Source organism: Martes martes (assembly GCF_963455335.1).
Source record: "Martes martes genome assembly, chromosome: 18".
Taxonomy (NCBI): Eukaryota; Metazoa; Chordata; class Mammalia; order Carnivora; family Mustelidae; genus Martes; species Martes martes.
The window spans coordinates 6,915,805-6,932,722 of record NC_137906.1 but is presented as its reverse complement, the minus strand read 5'-3'; the positions used below and the strand labels follow the sequence as shown (position 1 = coordinate 6,932,722).

The 16,918-nt window shown below is 60.4% G+C and overlaps 2 protein-coding genes across 2 annotated transcripts in view; both read right to left on the bottom strand.

Moving 5' to 3' along the window:
- Positions 1–255: 255 nt before the first annotated feature.
- On the bottom strand, positions 256–2,636 carry HSPB1 (heat shock protein family B (small) member 1). The gene is made up of 3 exons (XM_080831035.1): positions 1,283–2,636; positions 686–749; positions 256–580 (listed from the first exon to the last, which is right to left on the bottom strand). Exons 1-3 carry the CDS (start codon positions 1,650–1,652, stop codon positions 391–393), a joined length of 624 nt encoding a protein of 207 aa, XP_080687161.1. The 5' UTR covers positions 1,653–2,636; the 3' UTR covers positions 256–390.
- A 4,343-nt stretch (positions 2,637–6,979) lies between these two features.
- The window catches only part of SRRM3 (serine/arginine repetitive matrix 3), a gene marked incomplete at its 5' end in the record, with an annotated part of 34,920 nt that continues 24,981 nt past the window's right edge, over positions 6,980–16,918 (bottom strand). The window contains 4 exons of the mRNA XM_080830935.1: positions 6,980–8,517; positions 10,479–10,616; positions 10,722–10,946; positions 11,786–12,153. Of these exons, the coding sequence (XP_080687061.1) occupies positions 8,289–8,517; positions 10,479–10,616; positions 10,722–10,946; positions 11,786–12,153 (960 nt within the window). The 3' untranslated portion in view covers positions 6,980–8,288. The remainder of the gene's footprint in view (positions 8,518–10,478; positions 10,617–10,721; positions 10,947–11,785; positions 12,154–16,918) is intronic.

Sequence of the window (16,918 nt, the reverse complement as noted above, 5' to 3'; positions counted from 1 at the left end):
ACCTGACTCCAGCCTAGGTGTCCCTGAGTGCTCAAGGCTGGACCAGTTGCCTCTTCTGGTTTCCCCCATCGCTGCTGGTTCCGATCATTACTTCTCTCTTACTGGACTCCGGGTTGGAGGACTGGGGTATGCCCGTGCCTGTACCCACAGGACCACGGGGCTTGGCACACAGTAGGCCCTCTGCAAATGTGATCCGTGTGTGAGCCAGCAAGTGGCACCAACCCCTGGGCCTCGACACAGAATCGGAGGCAGTAGTGGGCAATCGCTTCGAACTTTTATTTGAGAAAAACAGAAGATAGACGTATCAAAAAAGCATACAGATTGGCGGGTAGGGATGGTCAGTGATGGCTACTGAGGTGGGGGTGTGGCCAGCAGGGCTAAGGAAGGCCTTTACTTGGCTCCAGGCTGCTCCGGCTTTCCAGCTTCTGGGCCCCCAATCTGGGCACGTGCCTCGAAGGTGACAGGAATAGTGATTTCTGCAGACTGGGTGGCTGGCTTGGGCAGCGGGGCCTCCACGGTGAGCGTGCCCTCAGGGGACAGGGAGGAGGAGACCAGGGTGGGGTCCACACCAGGGGGCAGCCTAGACAGGCAGAGAGGGAGGACAAGGGTTACACACCCGGGCCTCCCTGGCCCCCACCCCCGGCATCCCTCCTCAGGTCCCCGTGGATCTGGGGCCAAGACTTACGTGTATTTTCGAGTGAAACACCGGGAGATGTAGCCATGCTCGTCCTGCCTCTCTTCGTGCTTGCCTGGGGAGAGAAGGATGGCTCAGAAGCTGCCGGGAGGGGCCCCACCCAAATCCACACACGCCCCCATGGGTGGTCGGACTGTCTCCGGGCCTCTCAGAAGCTTCTGGAAAGTGCTTCTGGAACTGGAAAGTTCAGTGCTTTGGAGGGTGGGTGGGGATCGGAGCGCCGCAAAGAAGCGCACACGCCCCCTCCGCGGACCCGGGTTTAGGGACAGGGAGCAGGAACAGCGCCAGGGGACAATGGCCTCTTCGCCCGGGCCTGTGGGTGGCCCCAGGGAGACCTGGTCATTTGGGGGCGGGGCTCGGAGGGGGTCTGCGCTAGAAGGTGGATTTCTTCCCTCCACAGAGAGTTTTCTCAGGTCAGAGGGGCCCTGAACTACCCGCAGTCCCCCGTTCTAGAGTCTAGAGTCGGGGCCGCAGCCCGGGGGCACAGCCCGGGGGCAGGGCGAGTCCCAAGTCTTCCGGGTCCCTGGTGGAGTCTCCCTGCCCCCTTCCCGCCCCGCCAGCCGCGTCCCCGCAGGGCCGGGGACTCACCGGTGATCTCCACCACGCCGTCCTTCGTCTTGACCGTCAGCTCTTCGGGGGCGAAGTGGTTGACGTCCAGGGACACGCGCCAGCGGTCGGCCGTCTGCCGGATCTCCGAGACGCCGCTGCTGAGCTGCCGGCTGAGTGCGCGGCTGTAGGCGGGCGCGGCCACCGCGGCGGGGCCCTCGACCGCAGCCGGGGGCAGCGGGCGCACGTAGCCCGGCCAACCGCTGTGGCCGAACCACTGCGCCCACTCCTCGGGCAGCCGGGGCAGCCCGAAGGCCTGGTCGAAGAGGCGGCTGTGGGCCGGGTACCAGTCGCGGAAAGGGTCCCAGCTGGGGCTCCGCAGGAGCGAGAAGGGCACTCGGCGCTCGGTCATGCTGGCTTGGCTCCGCGCTTCTGGCTGAGGCTTGGAGAAGTGTGGGGCGTCGGACCCGCAGCGCTTTTATGCGGCTCCAGCCGGGTATTTTTAGCAGGCGGTGTTTCAGGTCTCTATTAAAGGCAATGACGGGCTGGGGGCAGCCCCTCCCCCTGCATTCCTCCCCCTTGCACACGGGGCGGGGGCGGGCCGAGGAAGGCCCTGCCCACATCTGGAACCTTCTCTTGTTCAAAAAAACAAATGACTGGAGCACCGGTCTTGGTGCACTGCCCACTGCTGGACACTGGTGGGCCTCGGGCGCTAAAGCCGGTAGACGGTCCCATCCTTTTGTCTCGGAGCACAAAGCCCAGAGGGGCTGGGCTCCTTGTCCCAGACCACATGGATCTAAAAGTGGCAGAGTCAGGATTTGAACCACCAAGCGTCCATGAAATAGTGTCTTAAAAAGCAGCCTGGCGTCACAGATAAGAGTGTGGGCTCTGGAGCCAGACTGTCTGGCTTCACATCCTGTTCTGCCACTAATGGGATGAACCTGTGCAAGTTAGACTCTGTGCCTCGGTTTCCCCATCTAGAGAACGGACATGATGATGACGATAGTAATAAAAATGCTTACATCATTGGGTTGATGTGAGGATTCAGCAACTTGGTGCAAGTAGCGACTTTAGTCCCGGGCCTAGCACCTAATAATTGTTCACTATTGTTATGTTATCTATCTGCAATTAAAAGGGGTGGGGGCAGCGGAAGGAGAGTGTTTACATATCCGTGTTGCAGAGGCAGTGACCCAGGCCAGAAACCCAGCGCTGAGAGGGGGTCAAGAGGAAGGTGGTTGTCAAATCCCGCCACGTATCTACTGCTCCTTGAGGAGCCCTGGACAGGGGACTTGAAAGGCAGTAACCTTGAATCTAGGCTGGGCTTTGCTGTTGACTTACTGTGATTTGGGGCAAGGCCCCTCCTTTCTCTAGACCTCAGTTTCCCTTTTTGCAGATTATGATCTCAAAGACCCTTTTGTTTATGATTTGCAAGGGACCAAGGCGGGGAGAGCTCCAGCACAGTTCACTCAAACTTGCTTGGAGCCCGAGCCCTGCCCCTTGACCCCCCCCACCTCCTGTCTGACCACCGATGGGATCCGGGCCCCCTTCCCCCACCTCAGAGAGCGTGCTGCACCTAGGCTGTCTCTGACATTCCCTCTCTGACTTTCCCTCTCTCCTGCCTTCACAGGCATGAGCCCCCTCCAGTCGTCCTTCTCCTGATTTACACCCTGTTATACCTCCTTTTAAGATGAGGAAACGAGTTCAAAGAGATACAGTGATTGGTGCCCTGTCTCCTGTAAGACACTAGCAGAGCAATCCTCCAGCCTGTCTGGCACCCATGGCTCTCGCCCTCGCAGGACTCCCACCTTGGAGTCCTCCCTCCACTTCCTCTCTTTCTGACGCCCGCTCTGCTTGCTGCCCCGTTCCCAGGGCTGGGCTGAGGCTGAACCCCCACCAGTCTTACTGGGGGCCTTGCCCTGCCCAGGACACCTGAGAACCCAGAACCCAGACTCCAGCTGCTCTTTGATGAGCTGGGGGTAGCAGCAAACCTCATGCCTTCTCTGTGTCTGCTTCCTCTTCAAGGGGGCGCTCCTGGATGACTGCCGGACCCCATTTCCGTTCCACCTCCCTTGCTGGATCAGGTCATGGGTCCAGTAGGTCTCCTTTGGCTGCTACTGGCTACCCGCCCCCCCACCCCCCAACAAGGGTCTCAGCTTCAGCAAGCCCCAGGTCTTGGCTCCCTGGCACCTCGAGCCCCACCCATTCCCAGCTCTATAAAGTCGAGGTGAGGTCAGGAGCCAGGGAGGGCCCTCCTCCGCCTCTGCTTGCCCACCTTGGCCCAGACTGGAGTCCAGGAGCCCCACCCTACAGGAGCTGTCAGGTGTGGTCATGGATGCTTTCAAGTGTGGTCCTGCCAGGCCCAGCCACGCTTTGGGTGGGGGCAGCCGGGCTGCCTTACCTGCCAACCCTTTGTAGACAGAGGCTCCCTTTAGTAGCGCTCTGCATCTTGCCCGAAGCCAGGGCAGGGAGGGTCCATTCCTGCTGCCCCAGCCAGGAAGTTGTGCCAACCAGGACCTAGCTCCCAGCACCCTGCCCATGGTGGGCGGGGGAGGCAGGACTGAGACTTCATATCCATCTTCAGTGGATCTGTTCTTGAGGGACCTTGTCAGTCACGAGGGAGGGGACATGGGTGGCTCTGAGCGGTGGCAAGAGGGGGCAGGGTTGCAGGAAGAACTGGGTTTTGGGGTCAGACAGGCTGGGCTTGAACTTGGGTGCTGCTGTTCACCGGCCTGGTGACCTCCTTGAGCCTGCTGTCCCCATCTGCAAAACGTGGGTGGTAATGACACACCCATTTTTAGGGTTGTGGTGGGTCTCAAATGCAATAATGCGTGGGAAGTGCTTGGTGCTCAGTAGGTGTTCATCATTATTAACGAAAGAGGGCCTTTAATTTTGGAATACTGAGACTTAGACTAATAAGAATTATATACAGTTGTATGCACTTTGTGGCAAGTCCAAGTATCTTATCAGAGTCCCATTTCTGAGATGAGAAGACTGAGCTGGACCTGCCCCAAGGTCACAAAGTTCGTGAGCGGGTAGAGGGATTGGAACTTAAGTGTCCTGACTCTCTGTGAGCAGGGGAGAGACTTCCTAAGCAGTCGGGGGCTGTGGGCTGGTGGGCCCTGGGGGAGATGTGCAACCGAGGGGCAGGGAAGTTTGGGCCAGCCTCTCTGGAGTCCCTTCCAGCCCTGACCGGGCGCCCTTTCCAGAGGCCGCAGCCAGGTTCCCTGGGCACAGGGCAAGAGGAGCGAGGGCTGAATGTCAGCCCCCACTGGCCCACCTGCCGACGTGTTCTTTGACAACCTTCCACTCTATCATTCTGGACACTGAGCTGCCAGGGCTCGCTTTTCTGGGATTAAGAGGACAACTCCACCCCCCAGGGATTTCCCAGTAGCCACAGGGGCAGTGGTGGGGGGAGGCAAGCTCGGGTCTGGGATTCCTTAATCAGAGGGGGCCCTCCCCTCGCCCCCCCCAGCCCCAGAGTCTGTGGTACTCCGCAGCAGCCTGAGACCAGCCTCCCGGCCTCCTTGCCTGGCACTGAGGCCTAGGCCTTGGCCACACTGGCCACACCTTTGACAGGCCTGTGCCAGCTGCGGCTGAGCCAGCCCCGCCCTCCCTGGCTCGGCCTCAGAGAAAGTGCGAGAGTCTCCAGGCAGCTGCCCGAGCTCCCTGGAGAGACCTGACAGCTGATGGATTGCGCCAGTCACTGGGCTTACTGGGAATTAAAAATGTGGGCAACAGTAATTAGAGCACATGGGGGTGGGGGGCACCAGGTCTTTCTGGAAGCATCTAGACACTGCCTCTTTGGGAGTCCCTCTCCAGCCTGCCTATCCCCTAGGCTTCTGCTAGCCTTGGGTGTCACCTCACCCCCTCACCACTGAAGGGGGGCCAAGGAAGGGCCGAGTGGGGAGGGCTGGTGATCCATCGTCTGGCCCCTCCCGCTCTGATGTCTAGCAGAAACAATCTGTCTAGCTGGGGAGCCTGGGGACCCGCATGTCTCTGGCTCTGTGACCTTGGCCAGCAGCCGGCTCCCGTGACTCATTTTCTTCATCTGTACAATGAGACCATTGGACTGGATGTTCTCGAAGGCTCCTTCCAGCATAGTGAATCAACAGTTTTTCCTCCACTCGCCCTCACTCCCCCCCACCCCCGGCTGTCTGCACTGCCTGCTCTGCCACCTAATCCTGCTGGAGGGTGTGTGTGTGGTGAGTGGTGGGAGGCGGTGAGGGAGGACCTGGCCTCCCCTGTGGTGGCTGTGGGGTTGGGAGGCTCTATGGCTGGAGCACTCTCGTGTCTTGGGTGTCCTTGAGTGGAGAGGGGCCCGGAGAAGGAAACTGGTTTGCTGAATATGCCGGCAGCATATTCACTCACTGGCTGGTGGGAGGCCAGGGGGCTTCCGAGAGCATCTCAGAGAGGCAGGGGATAGGAGATGCTCGCTGGGACTCCCAAACTGGGCATGTGTACTGACTTGCTACCCTGGGTCTGGGGCTGCAGGAAACCAGTTAAAGAGAAGAGAAAATATCTAACAGGACACAGGAAGCCCTGCCCAGCCTGACTCCTGGCTGCTGTGTGTTTTGGAAGGGGAAGGACAGAGGGGTCCCTGAGGCCCCCATCTGCAGACACACGAGGAGAGGTCCTACGTACAACACCCCAAAGGCCCACGTCCTGGGAAGTTTCCCCCGTGCAGACACCCCATCCCCCCCACCCCCCCTGGCTACCAGATGCAGAATTGGAGTTTCCTGTTTTCCTGCTTGCCTTCCTGGAGGTATTTTTCCCTTTCCCCAAGGTATAGGACAGAGTTCAGGCTCAACCCTCAGTCTGTGGGAAGGCAGGGGCTTGGTACTGTCCCATTCCTCCCCGGGGATTGGACTCCGCTTCCCCAAGTAGCCAGGATGGGCGCTGAGGGCGGAAGCTCTGGGTTTCCAGGCTGACATAGACCCTCTGCCCGTGGCTCGCTCTATTCCGGCCTGCTTGGTCCCATTCCTGGCCAGCCACAGACAGGCAATTTTCCGCCTCTCTGTCGCCCTCTAATGTCTACCTGCTGCCACCACACCTTGCCTTTGGTCCCTCCCCTCCCCCAAGGTTTCCGGACAGGCTCACTCCCTGGCTCCCCAGTTCACTTGCTTACTCATTTGACAAACATCTCTAGGGTGCCTTTTTGGGGGATGCAGAGGCCAAGAAGGCATGGCCTGGGCTCCAGAAACACGGATTTAGGGAGAGATGGACATGCCCCCAAGTAAGCCGAACAAGAGCTTGGACCCTAAAGGCAGGTACAGACCCGAAAGAGCTGGAGGGACCCAGAGGTGAGAGTGGCCCCTGCAGCCGGGGACCAGGAAGGCTCCTTGGAGTAGGAGGCAGCTGAGCTAGGTCTTGAACCACGAGCTCACCGGTGGAGAGGTCATGCATGGAGGGCACAAGGAGGCCAGTCAGCCTGACATGGGTGTATTGGAGTCAAAGACAGTGATGGGAGAGGAAGCTAAGGTGGGGTGTGGCAGTTAAGGGAAGTGGGGATGTTCAAAGCCCCCAGCGTCTCCAGGCTGAAAGGAAAGTCTTCCTGGGTCTCTGTTTTCCTCCCCACCAAGCTGCATGTTCTGCTTCTGCACTGAGCTTCTGGCTCATTGGTGCCAGGTCTCTCTGGGGTGGAGTCTGCCCCCCTCCCACTTCTTGGAGGGAAGGACCCCAGGCCCCTATGCCTTCCCCACACACCCCAGGTGCCCAAATCCACAGAGGCCTGGTCTCACCACCTGCCATCCGGGCACCAAGTGTTTTATTAGAGTCCAATTTTTATCCGCACCGCGGAGAAAGAGGGAGGGGGGAATAGAGAGAGGGGGGACCCGGACCAGACCCCAGACCCCTCCCCCCACGGGAGCCCAGGGCAGGTGCCCTGTTGGGCCAAGGAAGACTTTGTGAGATCCCTGAGGGCCCCAGGAGGAGTGGGCTGGGAGCAGCAGCAGAGGGCTGGGGAGGCCACTGCTTCCCCATCGATGCCCAGGCCAAGGCCCTCAGTCTAGATCTTACCCTTTCTTCAAAGGGCTGTAGCACCCTTCTCTGGGTAGCTTCCACTGACCACCTCCCCACCAAACCCAAGAAGGAAGTGCTCCCTTGGGCAGGCCCTGAAGTGCATGTTATCCTAGGCCGGTGATCCTGTGCTGCCATCTGGCCCATGTCCCAGACACAGGGCACACTGGGACACCAGGCCTTGCTCGGTCATCGGACTGCATTGCCCTCTCCTGCTCCCCACAGGCTCTTCTTCTATCTACCCCTTCTCTCCTCCACCTTCTGACCCGAGCCCCTTTAGACCTCATGGTCAGATACAGTGTGGTCTGAATGTCCCACCTCTTGTCCTGCAGAAGGCCTGGCTGCTGTGGCCTTGGCCCAGGGCATGGGGGGAGGGCTGAAGGGGAGAGCCTGGCCTGGAGAGGAGAGGTGAGACCAAGAGTGAGCTCCCCAGCTCCTCAGGCTGGGGCCCACCCGCTCGGTCTGGGGACTCCTGGGCCAGGTGAGGGGCTGCGGGAGGCTCTGGAGCCGACCTCCAGCTCTCAGCCAAGATCCTGCTACCGGTCCAGAAGGAAGCAGCATCCCAGTCTGGGTGGTGATGCACCGAAGGTTAGGCCATTCTTCCTTCTGTCTAACTTAGATCCTGCTTGCCTTCCCACCGCCTTGTCTGCCCATTGGTAGAGAGGATCCGAGGGCACTGTGGAGAGGGTAGGGGAGGCTCCCAGGTCTGGCACCTTCCGAGGTGTCCCTGGGTCCACTGAGCTGTCCCCGGCCTGGCGAGCTGGCATCAAGCAGGAAGGGGGACAGGGTGATCCCTGTGTTCGCAACGGCTCTTTGTTCCCTGGACATGGAGGGCAGGCAGGAGGTGGGGGTGGGGGCCCTCTAGAAGCAGCAGAACCCAGCTCCTCCTCCTCTGCTGGGCGCCCACCCTCAAGGTCTTCCCTGGCCTGGGGACCTCTTTGTAGCAGAGGGGTGCAGGTCCCCTCACAGGTCCTGGGGCCTGACCCCTTGCCTTTCCCTATGCCAGGGGGCACCAAGCTCGGTCTGTCTGGGCTCAGAAGCCCCCACTCTCTGAGCTGCTCCGGCTGTGGTAACTGGGACTGGGGGTCCGGGAGGGGCTGCGCGTGCGGCTGCGGGTCCCACGGCTGCGGCTGCTGTAGCTTCCGTGGCTGTGGCCTGGGCTGGGGCTGCGGCTGGGGCTCCGGCTTGAGTAGTCGCTGCTCAGGCAGCTGGAGGAGGATGAGGGGCTGGGCCGGTAGTAGGGGATGGGACGCTTTCGGGCACTGCCGGGAGGGAAAAAGCTGATTACAGGCCATTCAAGTCCCTGAGCTCTGTCCTGAGCTCTTTCTTGGGCCCTCACTCAGGCCCCGAGCCCTTTCCCAGCAGTGGCCAGGGCTTCCCTGCCTCAGTTTCCCCTGAGCTCTGGCCTTGGAGTGCCCCCTGCCCCAAAGGGATTGGACAGTTTGGTCATTTTGTTTTTCCTCACTTGTCTTCAGAGAAAGGGGACCAAGTTTCTGTTTGGCCCAAGAAGGTGCTTGATAAATATTTGTTGAGTAAATTCAACTTTTAAATATAGACACCTCGGGGTGCCTGGGTGGCTCAGTGGGTTAAAGCCTCTGCCTTCGGCTCAGGTCATGATCCCAGGGTCCTGGGATGGAGCCCCACATCGCATCGGGCTCTCTGCTCAGCGGGGAGCCTGCTTCCTCCTCTCTCTGCCTGCCTCTCTGCCTATTTGTGATCTCTGTCTGTCCAATAAATAAATAAAATCTTTAAAAAAAATAAATATAGACACCTCACATCAACCAAGCTAAGCAGTTTCTGGACATGGAAAGAGTTGTGGGTATGGCCCAGCCCTGCTTCTCTGGTCCCCACAGAATCGAGGGTTTGGGTTTGTCAGGTCACTTCAAGGGGACAAGGAGGAAAGCCCTGGCCGTTGCTGCCCATGGCCACGGCCCACCCAGTCCCTCTGGCCCCTTCTCACTCAGCTACCTCCCGCCGGCCCAGAGTTAGTTTGAAGCCAGGAGGCTGTGACCCAGAGAAAAGAAAAGAGAGTGGTTAAGGGGGCAACAGTGCCCCCATGGCGTGGGGTTAATTCTGAGGAAGAAAACAGGTGTAGTTAGTGGGAGGAGGAGGCAGCCTGGGAGAGGGGCGGAGGGGGGTGCCAGGTGGAGGGTGCAGGACTCCAGCCGACTAGGGCCCTCCGCATACAGGTGAGGCGCATGGCCTGTTTGGGGGTGTCCCAAGCCCGGCCATCTGGCCTCTAGCTCTGGGCTGAGCGTAGGAGCCGATGCCCTCTCCTCCCTGAGCCATCTACATCACCAAGGACTTGGAAGGGCTCGTTTGAGAATCCGGCCATGTTAGAGCTGAAAAGATGCTCAGGGAGCTCTGCTCATTGTTCAGACAGGGACACCCAAAGCCAGAGAGGCACACCCATCTCCCAAGGCTGCCCAGGAAGGTCTGTGGCAGAGCTGGGCTCAGAATTTTGCCTGTAGCCCTGGACCCCAAGTCAGGGGTCTAGGGCTTCAGAGTAATTTCCACAAACACAGACCATAATTTCACGGGGAGACTTAGGCTCACACTGTCGAGTCCTGGCAGAGAAGCTCTCTGCTGTGGCTTCTGCCATACTGCCACACACTCCCCAGGGCCCCATTGGACTGGAGTGGGGGGAGGGGAGAGTGGAAGGGACAGGCCCTCCCACAGCTGCCCCAGAGAGCAGGCTGCTGGTGCCCCCTCCTCTGAATTCGGGGGGGAGGGGCGCTGGGAGGTGAGCAGTGAGGTTAGTGACAAAAGGAGAGGCAGACAGATGACAGCTGAACAGAGCCAGATCAGCTCACATGGGCATCTCCCCTGCAGCCTGTGGGGAGGGGGTCCACCCGGCCCCCAGGCTGGCCACAGGCCACTCGGCAGGCTGGACCTTGAGATGAAGGAGAAAAGGAAACATCATTGCCGTGAGATGGACGTGGGGAGGACGGAGAGAGGGAGGGGCTCCAGGAGGGACGGCTGGAATCTTCCGGAGCTCAACTGCAAGCCTGCTGCTGCCCCACTCAGACCCAAGTACACGGCCCCTCCCCAGCGTGGGCCTTCAGACGGCGGCCTCCGCGTCCCGCCCTCCCCAGCACCTCCAGTTCTAGCCTCTCTCCTCCTACAGGGGCCTCTAGCCCTCACCAGGCCCTCTTCCTCCCCCCGAACCCCACCTCCCCTCCCCGCACCGGGCTCAGTGCGTCCCGCCCCGGCCCCTCCGCACCTGGTGATGCGCCGCGGCTCCATGAAGCTGGGCGAGTCCCGGCGCCGCTTGCGGATGGGCGAGTAGCTGCGGGAGCGGCGCCGCGCGCGGGCGGCCTCGGCCTCGGCGTGCCTCGCGCGGCCCTCGCCGTCCTTGTCCCTGCGGGCCCGGCCGAGGTGAGCGACGCGGCCCGGCCCGCCCGCCCGCCCGGGCCCGGCCCCGCCGCCACCCCTGCGCCCGGCGGGGCCCCGGGCCCGCACTTACCGGCCCAGGGTTTTCTTGGGCGACGGCGAGCGGCTGGGGCTGCGGGTCCTCTTCTCCGCGGAGCGCGAGCGGGACTTGGAGGGCGAGCGGCTGGAGCTCCACGAGCGCGGGTGGGGGCCCGGGCTGCGCGACGAGCTCTTCCCCTCCGGGCCGCCGTGCCTGCCGTGCGCGCCCGGGGACGGGGAGGTGCTGGCCGGCCGGGCGCGCGGGGGCCGCTCCTTGGCCCTGGTGGAGAGTCAGGGCGACAGGGACTCAGCTAGAGAGACAGTGGGCTGGGCGGGGGCGGGGTGGCAGAGAGGGATTTAAAGGGGTGCGGGTGACAGGGAGGGGGCTCAACTAGGGACCAAGGGGGTCACTGGGGGGAAAGGGATTCGGTAGGGAAGGAATTCTATGGAGGAGGAGATGTGGATGAGAAGGGTTAGCGAGGGAGCAGTCGCGCGGGAGTTCGTGGAGCGGGACTAGATTCCCAGAGGGGGGAAAAGGGCTGGGCGTGGGCGTGGGGTAGTGACCTAAGTGTGGAAGAGTGTGTTCCGTGGTGTCAGGGAGGGTGATCAGTGTGAGGAGAGCGCTCCCTGATGGGAGGAGAATCACGGGAGGGGGGTGGTTGGGACTCTGTTGGGGAGGAGAGTGGTCGGTGTGGGGAAGGGAGAGCTCCTGGGCGGGGAGAGAGCGGTCAGTGACGGGGGAACTCAGTGACTGGGGAAGGAGAATGATCAAGTGACGGGGAGAGAGGTCGTCGGGTGGGGAAGGGGCTCCATGGTTGGGGGGATTAGAGATCGCGGAAGGGAGAGAGCTTACTGAGACGGGAGAGCGGTCGGTGCGGGGAGAGGGGTCAGTGGGCAGCGGTGGGGGGGAGGGTCGGTGCGCGGAGAGGGGTCAGTGGGCGGGAGGGGGGGTCGGTGCGGGGACTGTTCCGTGGGGAGGGAGGGGAGTCAGTGCGGGGAAGGGCGTTCCACGGGGATGGAGGGGGCGGGGGGAGGCAGGTGTTCCGTGGGGGCGGGGCGGGGCTCAGGGCCGGGAGGGGAGCTCCGTGCCGGCCCGGGGGTGGGGGGCGGACCGCTCACCGTTTTCCGTGCGCGCCGTGGCCTCGCTCGGAGCCGGGCTCGGGCCCGGGACCCGGGGCGCCGCCGCCGCCGCCGCCGCCGGAGTCGCTGCTGGAGCGGGCCCTGCTGAGCGAGCGCGACGAGCCCCGGGGCGGCGCGGGCCGGGCGCGCCGGCGGCCCCTGCGGCGGGGCGCGGACGCCGAGGACCGGGAGCGCCGCCGCCGCCGCCGCCGCCGCCGCCGCCTGGCCGCGCCGCCCGCCGCGCGGCCTCCTCTGCCCTGAGACGACGGCGCCGAGCGCGGGCTCGGGCTCTCCTTGCCCCGCGCGGGCGGCGTGGCTGCGCCGGCCTCCGCCTGGTCGCGGGCCCTGGGCGAGGGCGAGCTGGGCTTCTGACGGGGAGAGAGGCAGAGAGGGCACGGAGGGGGTGGAGAGGGGACGGAGGCACAGACAGAGACGGGGCGAGAGAGACGCCCGCAGCGACAGAGAGAGCCGAGGAGGTCGAGAGTCCAGAGCAGAGAGAGAGAGAGAGAGACAGAGGGAGAGCGGGAGGAGACAGAGCAGGGGGGAGTCAGAGAAGCAGGGAGAAGAGACGGAGGCGGGCACAGAGAGGGAAAGAGGAGAGACAGAGAGGACAGAGCAAGAGAAGGAGCGATGTCGAGGGCGAGAGAGCGGGCGGGTGGGGTGGGGGGAGAGAAGGAGAGGGGGCTTTCACCGGGCCCAGGCCGGGGGCTGCCAGTCCCGGAGCATCGCACAAACGGTTCCCCGCGCCTGCCCTGCCTCTGCCTCTCCTGAGTGTCCACCTTCTGGCCTCAACAGTGCAGCTCATGCAAGGTTCTCGGCATGCAAAACACAAGAGGGACGGAGCGGTGGGGGGAGGGGGGCTGAAACGGAGGGGGCTCCAGGACGGGCACGGGGGCTGGCATTGGCCCCCCGATGGGACGGACGATCCCGGCAGAGAGTAGAGAGAGGACGGGCACCGGGAGGCCGGGCCAGGGCCAGCCCCCCCAGGCCAGGCCCCCCAGCGCGTGGGGGTGGGTGAGGGGATGGAGGGGGCACACGGCACACAGATGGGGTGGGGGCGGGGCGGGACAACTGAACTCAAAACTGAACCGAAGAAAGGGAGGAAAAACAGAAAAAAAAATAAAATAAAAACAAAACCAAAATCCACAAATGTCATTAGATACCAAAATCAAAAACAATGTCTGAACTCCTGGGGAACTGACATTTTTTTCTGTTAACATTTTTCTTTCTTTGTTTTTCGGCCCTGCAGAGACCTGTGGAACTGTCAGTAGCACCCGACTGTCTTTCTGTTTCTCTCTTTTCTTTTCCTTTTTTTTTTTTTTTTTAAGTTCTGATTTTTTTTTTTAAGTCCCTCTTGGTTAACGTCCACTTACCAATAAAGTGGCACTTCCTCCTTTAGTAGGTAAGATGTGTAAGAAAAGGGAAAAGTGTGGTAGCGTAAGTTCATCATTAGATTCACAAAAATGCAAGAGATAGAGAGAGAGAGAGAGAGAAAAACGCAACCACCCCATTCTAGGCCGAGAGGAGAAGGACTGGCAGCGCCCGGCTCCTCGGGCCTGAGCAGGCACCTCTGGGGTGACTGCCGGATAGAGATGTCAAATGTTTTTCCAAAAGTGCAGTTAGGACACAAGGGTTGGGATTCAGAAAACCAGAAAGGGAGCCTGGTACCATCCAAAGGTCCCTGGCTGGCCACCAGGGGTCTGAGAGCCTGCCACTACCTCACTGAGTGACCCTGGCTACGTCACCTCCCCATCCTGGGCCTCGGTTTCCCCATTCACGAAATGAGAGGGCTAGGCTTTGCTTCCTGATGTCCCTTCCGGAGAAAATATTCCAGGATTCTCTGTGCACCCCTGACCACCCTCTCCGTCCTCCTCCCTTCACAGAACTGACCCCTCCTCCTGTCCTTGGGTTTCCCTCTGGTAACAGGTGATTACACTCCTCTGTTTTAGAAGTCTGTCCCCCACCCCTGCCCCAACCCCAATCACCAGCACCAACTTGACTTTGAGCACTCCCCGGCAGATTATCGTGTTGGGTTCAGCTCTGTAACCTCGGTTTTGGTCACAGAACTTGGCTTCTAGGAGGGCCTCAATGCCTTCTGTTGAGGAAGGAATAAGTGCCTTTACAAGGGTCGGGGGCCAAACCAGGTCATCCTAGAAGAGGGGCAGGGTCTGGGCCAAGCTTTTTTGGCAGGCTCTTTGGATGGGAGAACAAACCAACTATCATCCCTCAGGGCATCTTGCTGCCAAGAGACTGGAAGGAGCATGGCTTCCTTGGCATGGCCCTTGGAGCTTCCCGCAAGAGGCAGGGTGGTGCCAAGGCCCTTTCTCTGCAAGCCTCCATCCAGCCAGGGCTTGGAGGCAGAGCCAAGAAGTCATTCCCATTGGTAGAAAGGCACAGCCAGCTCATGATTGGCGGCTGAAGCAGCCAATGAACACTAGCCGTAGCAGGTGCGGCAGCTGTCCAGAGTCAAATGGGCCATGAAGGCCTCCTGGCAGAGCCTGGTATCTCCCTCTGGGGCAGAGTGGATATCGCTGGGTACTGAGATGCTTCCCTGAGCACCCCGAACTCTCCTGATCACCAGCTCATCCCTCATTTTAGGCTAGGAGACATGGGAACTGGGCTGACTAGCCATGGCCCCTGTGAGATGACAGTTCCATTCTCAACAGACCTCACAAGGAGACCCTTGGCTCCCCTGACACATATCCCCTCCACCCCAGCAGGTGGCCTGTGCCTACAGCTCCCAAGCCCCCAGGACAAGGTTCTGTCATACAGCATCCTATTGCCTCCAGGGGAAGCAAATGAGAAAGAAATCTCCAGGCTCTTCAAATTTCCAAGTTCTTTCTATCTCCTGGGTTGTCCGAGAGTATAAAGTGAACAGATACTAGGTGGGGGAGTGCGACCCCTGGGAACCAAGGCATGGTGACCCTTACATACCCAGGAAACACTGAACCCAGCCTTTAAGAAGCCCTTGCTTGCTGCGGTGGTGGTGGGACATAGCAAGGAAAGCGGGTGGATGCCCGCTACCCCCCACACCCCGCCCCCCATCATGTTACTACCCTCTGCACCAGGCGCCCTGTCCTTCTCTGGACGATTCCTGCCTGACGTGCCTTGAAGTCAAACCCTCTCCCCTCCTCCAAGGCAATACCATAGCTTCAGGTGATAGTAACTGTCAAAGTGGAACACCCTGATATCAGCCCTGATGTGAGTCTACCATGAGTCCTCAAGGAAGCAATCTAACTCTTGGGGGCCTCAGTTTCCCCTTTGGTAAATTGGGGATAATTGGGGTCTTTGCTGGGTGGGCCTGAATAGGGGTTGAGGGGTTCTTTAGAGAGCATCAGTGACTGACAGTCCCCTCACAGATGCACGGGGCCAGACCAGTGCTAGAAGGTCTGGGCACCCCCACGTGCCAGGATGGTGGAGGACGGGAGGAAGGTGCTGCTGGGCAGGGTGGCAGACGGTGCCTTCCCTGGGGGAAGATTCCTAGGGTCAATCTCACACCCTTATCACCCATCCCTTCTTGGAGAAAGGGTCACCATGATCCCCTTGGAGGGTGAGCCTCGTCCTCAGCTTGGCCGGGTCTCGTTCTTCCCAGGAACTGAGGAAGATCCAAGTTCAAAACACCACGGGATTTCATAGCTAGACAGGACTGTTGTGGCCAGGGACCTCCAAACATCTACTCCAGAAGCCTGCTCTTTCTGACTCCTGTCCCCTCTTCCCCTTCTCTGCCCTCATCCCCCACCCCCTCACAGCCAGGCTAATGCCTATGCGTCCTCAGCTCAAGACCACCTCCTCCAGGAAGCCTCCCCTGACCGGCACCCTGAGTCAGGTCTTTCGTCTATGATCCCACAGACCCTTGCGCTTTCTTTCAATAGGGACTGTGCCAGGCTGTGTTAGGGCAGGCTGTGAGCCGAGCTTCCCATCCACAGTTCAGCTTTTCTCTCTAATTGTTCTGAGTCATTTTTGTCAGTCCTCTAGCCTGGCAGGTGGGGGCCTCCAACCCCAGTCAGCCTGCCCCTCGCCAGGCATGGACACCCAGGCACAGAGGTGTGCTCAGCAAATGCTGGCTTAGTGTGTGGGCAAACGAACAAATAAATGAGCGCACAGGACCTTGCCTATCCTTGAGCCCGGCTTCCAGAAGCTTCTCTGCTCCTTGCTATCTGCTATCTTCTCTTTGGCTTATGCAAGAAATCTCTGAGGGGAAAAGACAATGGAAGAGAGTAGCAAGTAGAGGGTGCGCTGGCCCAATCCTGGTATTTTTAAGGACAAGAACACTGAGCATCTGGGATGCTTTACCCTTGCTCCCCCCAGGGCTCACACAACGACACCCCCTAACTCAGCATTTGACAATCCCGTTTCTGGGTCCCTGGTCACATCAGGTCCTTCCGGAAGATGGGGCTTCTACTCCTCCCATCAGGCTGGGACGGAGGGAGCCTCCCTGTGGGACCAAAGGCAATTTCTCCTTCCCTGAACAACTTCCTGTCTGCCCTGCCAACCCCCCTCACAGATATGGAATGTTCTGAGTCCGGAGTTCCTCACCACCTGCCCTTGGGGCCAGCATCGGAGGGGAGGAGAGGATAAAGAGCCAGACCTTCTCTTTCCCAAGCTGTGGATGGAGGCCCACCAAAGCCTCACAAAGGCTGGGATGTCAGACTTCTGTGGCTACTCCCAGATGGGACAGGAAACAGCTCAAAGAGCAGGCATGGGGAGGTGGGTCCCTTGAGGACCTACTCCTAACGTGTACCCTCACTGTGACTGCATGAGCACTGGGCTGGGAGCCACAAGTCCCAAGACCTAGGCTTGGTTCTGCTCCAACATCTTGGGGGAAACTGTCCTTTCTGACTCCTTCTCTGCACATAAAGCTCCAATTCAGAAGACAGAAAGATGCTGGGGGTGGGGGGAGTTGAGGAGCCCCTGTCTGGGAGGGGTAGTGGTCCGGGCAGGGGGAGGGTGAGCTGAGAGTCCCCCCATTCCCCAAATTGCCCTACAGAAACTTTGCTAAGTAGGCCCTCTAAGTCCAGTGCCAACTCACTTGCCCCCCTGAAGTTCAACTACCATTACACCCAAAAGATGGAGCTCGGAGGTTCGGCCCTGAGGCCAGCTGCTGCCCCAGAGTCTGTAACTCCCACCCTAAAG

What these genes read in the sequence shown, in the direction of transcription:
- HSPB1 (XM_080831035.1), bottom strand. Translation starts at nt 1,652, where the DNA reads ATGACCGAGCGCCGAGTGCCCTTCTCGCTCCTGCGGAGCCCCAGCTGG. An exon ending in CGGCGTGGTGGAGATCACCG is followed by an intron (nt 750 to 1,282) that starts GTGAGTCCCCGG and finishes TTCTCTCCCCAG; the next exon opens with GCAAGCACGAAGAGAGGCAG. An exon ending in TGTTTCACTCGAAAATACAC is followed by an intron (nt 581 to 685) that starts GTAAGTCTTGGC and finishes CTGCCTGTCTAG; the next exon opens with GCTGCCCCCTGGTGTGGACC.